The 13252-nt window shown below is 42.3% G+C and overlaps 1 protein-coding gene and 1 pseudogene across 1 annotated transcript in view; both read left to right on the top strand.

Moving 5' to 3' along the window:
* Positions 1 to 5717, top strand: part of LOC112241442 (S-adenosylhomocysteine hydrolase-like protein 1) — a 70497-nt gene extending 64780 nt beyond the window's left edge. The window contains exons 14-16 of the mRNA XM_042299761.1: positions 2551 to 2582; positions 3957 to 4035; positions 5590 to 5717. Coding sequence (XP_042155695.1) covers positions 2551 to 2582; positions 3957 to 4035; positions 5590 to 5717 — 239 coding nt within the window. The remainder of the gene's footprint in view (positions 1 to 2550; positions 2583 to 3956; positions 4036 to 5589) is intronic.
* Positions 5718 to 8622: 2905 nt separating this feature from the next.
* On the top strand, positions 8623 to 12835 carry LOC112215261 (annotated as a pseudogene).
* The last annotated feature ends 417 nt before the right edge of the window (positions 12836 to 13252 follow it).

Below are 13252 nucleotides of genomic sequence, written 5' to 3'. Positions count from 1 at the left end.
TGAGAGGATAGTGTGTACTGTGAGGGGATAGTGTGTACTGTGAGGGGATAGTGTGTACTGTGAGGGGATAGAGTGTACTGTGAGGGGATAGTGTGTACTGGGAGGGGATAGTGTGTACTCTACTGTGAGAGGATAGTGTGTACTCTACTGTGAGAGGATAGTGTGTACTGTGAGGGGATAGTGTGTACTGTGAGGGGATAGTGTGTACTGTGAGGGGATAGAGTGTACTGTGAGGGGATAGAGTGTACTGTGAGGGGATAGTGTGTACTTTGAGGGGATAGTGTGTACTCTACTGTGAGAGGATAGTGTGTACTCTACTGTGAGAGGATAGTGTGTACTCTACTGTGAGGGGATAGTGTGTACTCTACTGTGAGGGGATAGTGTACTGTGAGGGGATAGTGTGTACTGTGAGGGGATAGAGTGTACTGTGAGGGGATAGAGTGTACTGTGAGGGGATAGTGTGTACTCTACTGTGAGGGGATAGTGTGTACTGTGAGGGGATAGTGTGTACTGTGAGGGGATAGAGTGTACTGTGAGGGGATAGAGTGTACTGTGAGGGGATAGTGTGTACTTTGAGGGGATAGTGTGTACTCTACTGTGAGAGGATAGTGTGTACTCTACTGTGAGGAGATAGTGTGTACTGGGAGGGGATAGTGTGTACTGGGAGGGGATAGTGTGTACTCTACTGTGAGAGGATAGTGTGTACTCTACTGTGAGAGGATAGTGTGTACTCTACTGTGAGAGGATAGTGTGTACTCTACTGTGAGGGGATAGTGTGTACTGTGATGGGCTAGTGTGTACTCTACTGTGAGAGGATGGGAGGGGTGTGTACTCTACTGTGAGAGGTGATACTGTGAGGTGTGTACTGTGAGGGGATAGCGCGTACTCTACTGTGAGGGGATAGTGTGTACTGTTAGGGGATAGTCTGTACTCTACTGTGAGGGGATAGTGTGTACTGTGAGGGGATAGTGTGTACTGTGAGGGGATAGTGTGTACTCTACTGTGAGAGGATAGTGTGTACTCTACTGTGAGGGGATAGTGTGTACTGTGAGGGGATAGTGTGTACTCTACTGTGAGGGGATAGTGTGTACTGTTAGGGGATAGTCTGTACTCTACTGTGAGGGGATAGTGTGTACTCTACTGTGAGGGGATAGTGTGTACTGTGATGGGCTAGTGTGTACCCTACTGTGAGGGGATAGTGTGTACTGTGAGGGGATAGTGTGTACTCTACTGTGAGAGGATAGTGTGTACTCTACTGTGAGGGGATAGTGTGTACTGTGAGGGGATAGTGTGTACTCTACTGTGAGGGGATAGTGTGCACTGTTAGGGGATAGTCTGTACTCTACTGTGAGGGGATAGTGTGTACTCTACTGTGAGGGGATAGTGTGTACTGTGATGGGCTCGTGTGTACCCTACTGTGAGGGGATAGTGTGTACTGTGAGGGGATAGTGTGTACTCTACTGTGAATACACACTACCCCTCACAGTACACACTATCACCCCACAGTAGAGTACACACTAGCCCATCACAGTACACACTATCCCCTAACAGTAGAGTGCACACTATCCCCTAACAGTAGAGTGCACACTATCCCCTAACAGTAGAGTGCACACTCTCCCCTAACAGTAGAGTGCACACTATCCCCTAACAGTAGAGTACACACTATCCCCTCACAGTAGAGTGCACACTATCCCCTCACAGTAGAGTGCACACTATCCCCTCACAGTAGAGTGCACACTATCCCCTCACAGTAGAGTGCACACTATCCCCTCACAGTAGAGTGCACACTATCCCTCACAGTAGAGTGCACACTATCCCCTCACAGTAGAGTGCACACTATCCCCTCACAGTAGAGTGCACACTATCCCCTCACAGTAGAGTGCACACTATCCCCTCACAGTAGAGTACACATTACAAATGATCTCTGATAATCTCTGTTTTGATTTGAAAGGTGTTTCCCTGAGAATGGCTTTGCAATTGACCACTGTTTTGACAGACATATTGTCCTTCCAGAGTGCACACTACATATTGTCCCCAATCACAGCCACTAGAGGTGAGACATATTGTCCTGTCAATCACAGCCACACTCAGGTGAGACATTGTCCTGTCAATCACAGCCACTACTCAGGTGAGACATATTGTCCTGTCAATCACAGCCACTACTCAGGTGAGACATATTGTCCTGTCAATCACAGCCACTACTCAGGTGAGACATATTGTCCTGTCTATCACAGCCACTACTCAGGTGAGACATATTGTCCTGTCCATCACAGCCACTACTCAGGTGAGACATATTGTCCTGTCAATCACAGCCACTACTCAGGTGAGACATATTGTCCTGTCAATCACAGCCACTACTCAGGTGAGACATATTGTCCTGTCTATCACAGCCACTACTCAGGTGAGACATTGTCCTGTCTATCACAGCCACTACTCAGGTGAGACATATTGTCCTGTCTATCATAGCCACTACTCAGGTGAGACATATTGTCCTGTTATCATAGCCACTACTCAGGTGAGAATTGTCCTTCTATCACAGCCACTACTCAGGTTTTGTCCTGTCTATCACAGCCACTACTCAGGTGAGACATTGTCCTGTCTATCACAGCCACTACTCAGGTGAGACATATTGTCCTGTTATCACAGCCACTACTCTGAGCTGTGAGACATATTTCTATCACAGCCACTGCCTCACAGAGGTGACATATTGTCCTGTCCATCACAGCCACTACTCAGGTGAGACATATTGTCCTGTCTATCACAGCCACTACTCAGGTGAGACATATTGTCCTGTCTATCACAGCCACTACTCAGGTGAGACATATTGTCCTGTCTATCACAGCCACTACTCAGGTGAGACATATTGTCCTGTCTATCACAGCCACTACTCAGGTGAGACATATTGTCCTGTCTATCACAGCCACTACTCAGGTGAGACATATTGTCCTGTCTATCACAGCCACTACTCAGGTGAGACATATTGTCCTGTCTATCACAGCCACTACTCAGGTGAGACATATTGTCCTGTCTATCACAGCCACTACTCAGGTGAGACATATTGTCCTGTCTATCACAGCCACTACTCAGGTGAGACATATTGTCCTGTCTATCACAGCCACTACTCAGGTGAGCCACTACTCAGGTGAGACATATTGTCCTGTCTATCACAGCCACTACTCAGGTGAGACATATTGTCCTGTCTATCACAGCCACTACTCAGGTGAGACATATTGTCCTGTCTATCACAGCCACTACTCAGGTGAGACATATTCAGGTCCTCACAGCCACTACTCAGGTGAGACATATTGTCTCGTTAATCACAGCCACTACTCAGGTGAGACATATTGTCCTGTCTATCACAGCCACTACTCAGGTGAGACATATTGTCCTGTCTATCACAGCCACTACTCAGGTGAGACATTGTCCTGTCTATCACAGCCACTACTCAGGTGAGACATTGTCCTGTCTATCACAGCCACTACTCAGGTGAGACATTGTCCTGTCAATCACAGCCACTACTCAGGTGAGACATTGTCCTGTCTATCACAGCCACTACTCAGGTGAGACATATTGTCCTGTCCATCACAGCCACTACTCAGGTGAGACATATTGACATTGTTTATTTACATTAGAGACCGATCCAATCAGAACATCGACACATAGAAATACAACAGTTAGAGATGCATTGTATCATCACAATTGAACTTTCACCGGTTTTCAATTGCTTTTCCCCAGATGTACACATTCTAGTCTATTTAGAGTCATTCATTGACATTAGAAATACTGGGATGCATGGCATCACAGACGTGGTTCTTGTCCTACTTCAAGTGTTGGCGGTTTGCTGAAGACGAGACTAGAGGTACTCTGTTCTCCTGTTGTTCTGCTGCTACCTGAGCTTTGTGAGAATGGGATGATGGCAGCGTTGAGACTCTGTGGTGGTCTGTGTCTCTCTGCAGGCCCTGGCTCTGATTGAGCTGTTCAATGCTCCTGAGGGACGCTACAAACAGGATGTCTATCTGCTGCCTAAGAAGATGGGTAAGACCATGGCACCCTATTCCCTATATAGTGCCCTACTTTTGACCATGACCCATAGGGCTTTGATTAAAAGTAGTGCACTAAATAGGGTATAGGGTGCCATTTGGATTGAACTGACCCTTATTGATTAAAAATGTAATAAATACTGTACACATCAAATCTTAATAAACACTAGATATCAAATCATAATAAACACTAGATATCAAATCATAATAAACACTAGATATCAAATCATAATAAACACTGTAGATCTCAAATCTTAATAAACACTGTAGATGTCAAATCTTAATAAACACTAGATATCAAATCTTAATAAACACTAGATATCAAATCTTAATAAACACTAGATATCAAATCATAATAAACACTGTAGATATCAAATCATAATAAACACTAGATATCAAATCATAATAAACACTAGATATCAAATCATAATAAACACTAGATATCAAATCATAATAAACACTAGATATCAAATCATAATAAACACTGTAGATATCAAATCATAATAAACACTCGATATCAAATCATAATAAACACTAGATATCAAATCATAATAAACCCTAGATATCAAATATTAATAGTGTAGATATCAAATCATAATAAACACTAGATATCAAATCATAATAAACACTAGATATCAAATCTTAATAGTGTAGATATCCAATCATAATAAACACTGTAGATATCAAATATTAATAGTGTAGATATCAAATCATAATAAACACTGTAGATATCAAATCTTAATAAACACTAGATATCAAATATTGATACTGTAGATATCAAATCATAATAAACACTGTAGATATCCAATCATAATAAACACTGTAGATATCAAATATTAATAGTGTAGATATCAAATCATAATAAACACTGTAGATATCAAATCTTAATAAACACTAGATATCAAATATTGATAGTGTAGATATCCAATCATAATAAACACTAGATATCAAATTAATAGTGTAGATATCAAATATTAATAGTGTAGATATCAAATCATAATAAACACTGTAGATATCCAATCATAATAAACACTGTAGATATCAAATCATAATAAACACTGTAGATATCCAATCATAATAAACACTGTAGATATCAAATCATAATAAACACTGTAGATATCAAATCATAATAAACACTGTAGATATCTAATCATAATAAACACTGTAGATATCAAATCATAATAAACACTAGATATCAAATCTTGATGAATAGAAACCACTCACAGTTTAATGCTCAGTTTGTTGTGTGGTTCAATGTCACAACCTCAAGCTTTTTACCATAAAACGGCATTTTCCAAACAGAAGTGTTCCTGTGTCCCAAATGGCACCCTATTCATTATGTAGTGCACTACGACCATATCGGCCCTGGTCAGATGTTGTGCACTACATAGGGAGTAGGGTGCCATTTTTGGGAAACACCCATTTACTCTTGTTGCAAATCCATCTCAGTAATCATTTCACTGAAAGGTCTACCTACACCTGTTGTATTCGGCGCATGTGACAAATAACATTTGATCTACCGCGTCACAAAGCCACCCATGTATTTCAGATGAGTATGTGGCCAGCTTGCATCTGTCCAATTTTGACGCCCACCTGACAGAGTTGTCTGATGAGCAGGCGAAGTACATGGGTCTGAACAAGAACGGCCCCTTCAAACCCAACTACTACAGGTATTGAGAAATGTTGGCACACACACACACACACCTTACTTATTCCCTCCCTGTTACATTTCTCCTAGTCAGCTCGGGGATTCGAACCAGCGACCTTTCAGTTACTGGTCCAATGCTCTTAACTACTAAGGGTACCTGCTGACTGTTGTAACATTGGCGTTGAAAAATAGCTCTGGGATAGGTTTGGAGTGACTGTCAAAGGCAAACTAAACCATTAGGCTATGACTACAAACAAAGGAATAGAAACCAATATATAAAGGATCAAGTATTTGGTGAAAAGGAAAGGACAACTCCTATGAGGAATTTGATATAGAAACGGTAAAGAACCACTGACTGGCTGACATACAGAACCCTGTGATACACAACCGGTTTAAGCCACGCAAAAAGAACCAGGTCAGCTTTAAAAATAAAAAAAAAAAACATTCTCTCAAACATTTCAGATAATGGTTTCCTCTGTAATTACGCTGACAGGTGAGGCTATTTTATTTTATTTATTTATTATTTATTTTTTATTTATTTCCCGCCTTCCTTTCTAGTGTGGTGATTGGCTGTTGGGGAAATCAGTCAAGTAGGACTGATCTGTTTTTTATTTTATTTTAAATATTTTGTTGATTGAGTAGTTTTAGGGGTAGTAGTGTAGGGGGTAGTAGTGTAGGGGGTAGTAGTGTAGGGGTAGTAGTTTAGGGGTAGTAGTTTTAGGGGTAGTAGTGTAGGGGGTAGTAGTGTAGGGGGTAGTAGTTTAGGGGTAGTAGTTTTGGGGTTCTGTGAAAGGGACATGAAACATCTTCTGGGACAGCACAAATCATATTATATTTATGGTTCTGTATGGCATGGATATTGGCTTCCTTTTGTGTGTGATTTAAAAAAATAATAAATCCCACTGTAGTTATATGATTGTTTTTAATGAAAGATATATTGTCTATGCTCCAAGGTATTGACAGGAATGGACAATGCGGTGACCTGCAACCAACATCTGAGGGAGGAAAAAAAAAAAGATTAATTCTCTATTTTATTTTCTAAATTGTTACAAAAGGGAAGAATAATTATTTAGCTTTTATGCCGAATCTAAACCGTATTATTAACACTGTCGGGCATAATAATAATAACATAATATCTAACTTGTCTGTTAGGTATATGAATCAATTCATGCATTTCAATCATATGAAACAAGAGCAGAAACCAATATGTATGTTCCAAATGTCACCCTATTCCTTATATAGTGCACTACTTTAGACCAGAGCCCTATAGGCCAGGGTCAAAAGTAGTGCACCAACTAGAGTAGAAGGTTCCATTTGGGACGTACCCCAAGAGAAGGAACCATAAACAAAAAAATCGTCAGTCATATATTTTTAAAATACTCTTGTTTGCATGATTTTATCTTAAAAAATGATTCATTAATTGTTGCTAATGTTAATTGTTGCTAAATCACAATGTTTATTTGTTGGCGGCTGGTGGGAGGAGCTATAGGAGGAGGGGCTTACTGTAATGGTTGGAACGGAATCCATGTAACGGTATAAAACACATCAAACATGGTAATCACATTAGACTCCGTTCCATGAATTCCATTCCTGTCATTACAATGAGCCCGCCCTCTTATAGCTCCTCCCACCAGACACCACTGATGTTTATTCAAGGTTAATTGTCAATGTACTGTAGTTTTATCTGCTCCTGAAAGTCATATGGTGGTGCCAAATTATTGGCCGTACAGTTAGAGAGGAGAATGAGAAGGATATGTTTCCACACACACAAGAACACACACATTGTCAGCGCACTGACATCTTAAATAAAGTACATTCCATGAGCCAGAATTGGTGTTGTGAGCTCTTTTTTAATGTCTAATACAGTATTTGACAAGTGTTTCATAACTGAAACAAGGCCTTGATGAAACTCGCTGACTGGTATCTGCATACATACCTGTCATTAATGTCAGAGTGTGAATATGCCTTCTGAGCCATTTGCTTATCAGGTGACCTTCAACATTCAGTTCAACTCATTTGATTAAGAGTTCATATATTTGAAAAATTCCAAGATTTTAGATTTGAGGTTATTTTTAAGTTCTAGAAGAGGTATTAGTCTGTTGGCCTATAGTGACCTACTATATATAATCCCTTTTTTCTGCTTCTGTTCATTGTTAAATAAGTTATATGTCAACGTGTGATAAGGTACACTTCATATGTTCGCCTTAGACTATTTCTATTGCCATGTCCTTTTTTGATCAAGTAGAGGATTTATACTTCTCTCGTGACTGTTGTATCTATTAGATATCAGCAATAAACTCAAAATACTCAATAAAAACATACAATTTGTTTGTAGACTGATTTGCTGAGTGAGTGAGTTGAGTGAGTGAGTGAGTTGAGTTGAGTGAGTGAGTTGAGTGAGGTTAGTGAGTTAGTGAGTTAGTGAGGTGAGTGAGTTAGTGAGGTGAGTGAGTTAGTGAGGTGGGTGAGTGAGTGAGTGAGTGAGATCAAGAGAGGCCTGACAAGTCCACCTGACAATAGTTGACGTTGTTGTTTTTTACATACAGTGAGCTCCAAAAGAATTGGAACAGTGACCATTTTTGTGTTGTTGTTATTTGACTCTGTACATTGTGATTTAGGTTTGAAATGATACAATGACTATGAGGTTAAACTGCAGAATGTCAGCTTTATATTGAGGGTATTTTCATTCATATCGGGTGGATACAAAAGTAAAATACTAATATTTTGTCCCTCTACAAACTTGTTGGATGCATTTGCTGTTTATTTTGTTTGTGTTTTGTGTTTATAATTAACATAAATTTAATTGTAAACAATATATTGGAGTCACTTTTATTGTAAATAAGAATGTAACATTACACTACTTCAATACACATATAAGTGAATTTGTCCCAATACTTTTGGTCCCCTAAAATGGGACTATGTACAGAAAGTGCTGTAATCTCTCAACGGTTCAGCCAATATGGATGAAAATATCCTCAGATTAATGCTGACAGTCTGTACTTGAACCTCATCCCCATTGTATCATTTCAAACCCAAAGTGCTGTTCACTGTCCCAAAACTTTTGAAGCTCACTGTACCTTTTTCATGATGCCAGTCAGGCCCTGAGGCCCATGTCTAAAACTCATTTCCATGTCTTGTTTATAATGCTCTTTTGCACGCTTTCCTGAACCTGCCTAGTTGTACCGCTTTTTTTCTATTCAAACAGTCCAGCGTGTTGACTGTCCGCCCTGTGTTCAGCGCTACTGGTTCGGTGTCGGGTTGCGTCGATGGGCCCTAGAATATTCACCGGCTTTCCCAGAGCGCCCCCTGGCTGCAGTTACTAATATTACTGGCTTTCCAACAGCGCCCCCTGGCTGCAGTAACTAATATTACTGGCTTTCCAACAGCGCCCCCTGGCTGCAGTTACTAATATTACTGGCTTTCCAACAGCGCCCCCTGGCTGCAGTTACTAATATTACTGGCTTTCCAACAGCGCCCCCTGGCTGCAGTTACTAATATTACCGGCTGTGTCACAAACTGTGACAGAAGATATGCGATCACTCTAGAAAGGTGCTTTTAGTATTTAAAGCCATGGATCTCTCTCAGTTGAGCCATACCTTTTGGGGTAACCACACGACTCAGAAGCAAGGCCCAACCGGGGTGAAAATACTCAGGACTCATCCGAGATCCTTCAATATCTCAAGAGAAGAACAAGCTGTCAATCACTATAAGTACGGTTATTCTATAACGCTACAATGCTGATACTGTGGCAGTTTTTAGATAATGCCTAAACAGTTAATGTACATATGTATTATGTAAGTTATGTTCCTAATCTTACTCATGCAGGAACTCTAAAAAATATATAAAAAAATAAACCAAGATGTCTTCAGCAAAGGGAGTATCCATTGGCATTGATCTGGGCATCAGATACTCCTGTGTGGGGGTGTTCCAGCATGGCAAGGTGGAGATCATCGGTGAGGCAGCAAAGAACCAGGTAGGTCCCACTTCTGTCTGTCTGTTTATGTTTTAATAAATGCTTCCATGTGATAGTCTCTGGGATCAAATGTTGATCAAATCTTGTGGATGCATGTATTGTTTTGTTTACCCAAACTAACATTTAATTGCATTGTAATTCATTTCAATGCAGGTGGCCATGAACCCCACCAACACTGTGTTTGATGCAATACGCCTGATCGGCAGGAAGTTCAATGACCAGATCGTTCGGTCAGACACGAAGCTGTGGCCTTTCTAAGTACATTTTACATTAATTATTAATTTATTTACCATTTTTAAGAATACAAGCTCTAATTTATTACAATAAAGCACTAATCCTTCAACAAATGGAAACATCACAAACAAATAAAAACTAAAGCACATACAGGGTTTCTCTACTATTATTCTGACATGTCACATTCTTAAAATAAAGTGGTGATCCTAACTGACCTAAAACAGGGACATTTTTACTAGGATTAAATGTCAGGAATTGTGAAAAACTGAGTTTAAATGTATTTGGCTAAGGTGTATGTAAACTTCTGACAGTGTTACATACATACAGGGTTACATACATAAAAAAATAATTTGACAAGTTTGAGTATATCAATAGATGACCTTGTTGTTCTCACCCTTCTAGGTGACCAACGATGGTGGGAAGCCCAAAGTCCAAGTGGAGTACAAGGGAGAGACCAAGGCCTTCTACCCTGAAGAGATCTCCTCAAGTCGGGGAGGAGTACAAGGGAGAGACCAAGGCCTTCTACCCTGAAGAGATGTCCTCAAGTCGGGAGGAGTACAAGGGAGAGACCAAGGCCTTCTACCCTGAAGAGATGTCCTCAAGTCGGGGAGGAGTTCAAGGGAGAGACCAAGGCCTTCTACCCTCGAAGAGATGTCCTCAAGTCGGGGAGGTGTACAAGGGAGAGACCAAGGCCTTCTACCCTGAAGAGATCTCCTCAAGTCGGGGAGGAGTACAAGGGAGAGACCAAGGACTTCTACCCCGAAGAGATCTCTTCAAGTCGGGGAGGAGTACAAGGGAGAGACCAAGGCCTGCTACCCCGAAGAGATCTCTTCAAGTCGGGGAGGAGTACAAGGGAGAGACCAAGGCCTTCTACCCCCGAAGAGATCTCTTCAAGTCGGGGAGGAGTACAAGGGAGAGACCAAGGCCTTCTACCCCGAAGAGATCTCTTCAAGTCGGGGAGGAGTACAAGGGAGAGACCAAGGCCTTCTACCCTGAAGAGATGTCCTCAAGTCGGGGAGGAGTACAAGGGAGAGACCAAGGCCTACCCTGAAGAGATGTCCTTGAGTCGGGGAGGAGTACAAGGGAGAGACCAAGGCCTTCTACCCTGAAGAGATGTCCTCGAGTCGAGGAGGAGTACAAGGGACAGACCAAGGCCTTCTACCTCCGAGGAGATCTCCTCAATGGTCCTGGTTAAGATGAAGGAGATTGCTGAGGCCTACCTAGGGCCAGAAGTAGTCCCAGCCTACTTCAACGACTCCCAGAGGCAGGCTACTAAAGACGCTGGGGTGATCTCGGGACTGAACGTCCTGAGGATCATCAATGAGCCCACGTCGGCGGCTATCGCTTACAGCCTGGACAAAGGCAAGAGAGAGGAGCGCAATGTTCTCATCTTTGATCTCGGCGGAGGCACCTTTTGACGTCTCCATCTTGACCATCGAGGATGGGATATTTGAGGTGAAGGCCACAGCTGGGGACACACACCTGGGAGGGGAGGACTTTGACAACCACCTCGTCAACCACTTTGCGGAGGAGTTCAAGAGGAAGAACAAGAAGGACATCAGCCAGAACAAGAGGGCAGTGAGAAGGCTGAGGACAGCCTGTGAGAGGGCCAAGAGAACCCTCTCCTCCAGTTCCCAGGCCAGCATTGAGATCGACTCCCTCTTTGAAGGCACCGACTTCTACACCTCCATCACCAGGGCTCGGTTTGAATAACTCAACTCTGAGCTATTCAGGGGAACCCTGGACCCTGTGGAAAAAGCCTTGAAAGATGCCAAGATGGACAAGGCCCAGGTCCATGAAATCGTTCTGGTCGGTGGCTCCACACGAAATCCCTAAGACCCAGAAGCTCCTGCAGGACTTTTTCAACGGAAAGGAACTCAACAAGAGCATCAACCCAGATGAAGCGGTGGCTTACGGTGCTGCCGTCCAGGCGGCCATCTTGATGAGCGACACCTCTAAGAACATCCAGGACCTTCTCTTCTTGGACGTGGCTCCTCTGTCCCTGGGCATCGAGACAGCAGGAGGGGTCATGACCGCCCTGATCAAACTTAACACCACCATCCCCACCAAGCGGACCCAGATCTTCTCCACGTACATTGACAACCAGCCAGGTGTGCTCATCCAGGTGTACGAGGGAGAGAGAGCCATGACCAAGGACAATAATCTGCTTGGGAAGTTTGATCTCACAGGTATCTCTCCCGCTCTTAGAGGAGTGCCCCAAGTCGAGGTGACCTTCGACATCGACGCTAACGGCATCCTGAACGTGTCGGCGGTGGATAAAAGTACAGGCAAGGAGAACAAGATCACCTTCACCAACGACACGGGGCAGCTCAGCAAAGAGGACGTTGAGAAGATGGTGCAGGACGCCGACAAAATACAAAGCTGAGGATGATGCCCAGAGGGAGAAGATAGCAGCCAAGAACGGTTTGGAGTCCTACACATTCAACATGAAGAGTAGTGTAGAAGATCCAAACCTGGCAGGGAAGATCAGCGAGGATGACAAGAAGAAGGTTGTTGAGAAGTGCAACCAAACTATCTCCTGGTTAGAGAGGCTGAGAAGGAGGAGTTTGAGTACCAGCAGAAGGAGCTGGAGAGAGTGTGTAACCCAATCGTATCCAAGCTCTACCAGGGGCGGGAGGGGCTCCTCCAATGGGGAGCTGTGGAAGCCAGGCCGGGGCGGGGCTAGCTCTCAGGGCCCTACCATTGAGGAGGTGGACTAATCAATCAATCACTAAAAAGAGACCTGTTTATGATAGAACTACTGTTTGTCAACTAGCTTTGCATTCTTAGAACTTTGCGTGTACATAGATTTTCTGTCACTACAAGAGCACTTTAGGTTGTTGTGTCAACTTCAACCCTAAATGATATGATCACATGTTAAACCAATATTATGAATGGGCTATTTTTTTGTTATTCATTTAACTTGTTACAATAAAAACAAAAAATAAAAATGTTTTGTTAGTCACTCTTTTCATTAATCCAGTCTCATATTTACAGTTTAGGACTAAATAATATTACCTTTCAAATTTGTCATACAAACTAACAAGTACTATACTCACATTTTTATAAACAATGTACTGTACAACATTACATAACAGTGGTTCTCTTATCATTTTAATTGCTCACAAGATAATTTAATTTGGTTAATTATATTGACATTGATATTCAAACCTACTTAATTGTACATGTTTGGATAGATGACTCACTCTATGCCCACAGAACGACTATTGACTCAATTCAAGAAAAATTGTATGCATCCCAAAATGGTAGTGGACTATGTAGGGAGTAGGATTTCATTACTCTTCAAAGTGATGGGAACCAATATGACCACTAGATGGCAATCTTAGGTCACCAAAG

This window comes from Oncorhynchus tshawytscha, linkage group LG16 (genome assembly GCF_018296145.1).
Source record: "Oncorhynchus tshawytscha isolate Ot180627B linkage group LG16, Otsh_v2.0, whole genome shotgun sequence".
Taxonomy (NCBI): Eukaryota; Metazoa; Chordata; class Actinopteri; order Salmoniformes; family Salmonidae; genus Oncorhynchus; species Oncorhynchus tshawytscha.
Note: the sequence above shows the minus strand (reverse complement) of the source record. Positions and strands in the feature narration are given on the sequence as shown.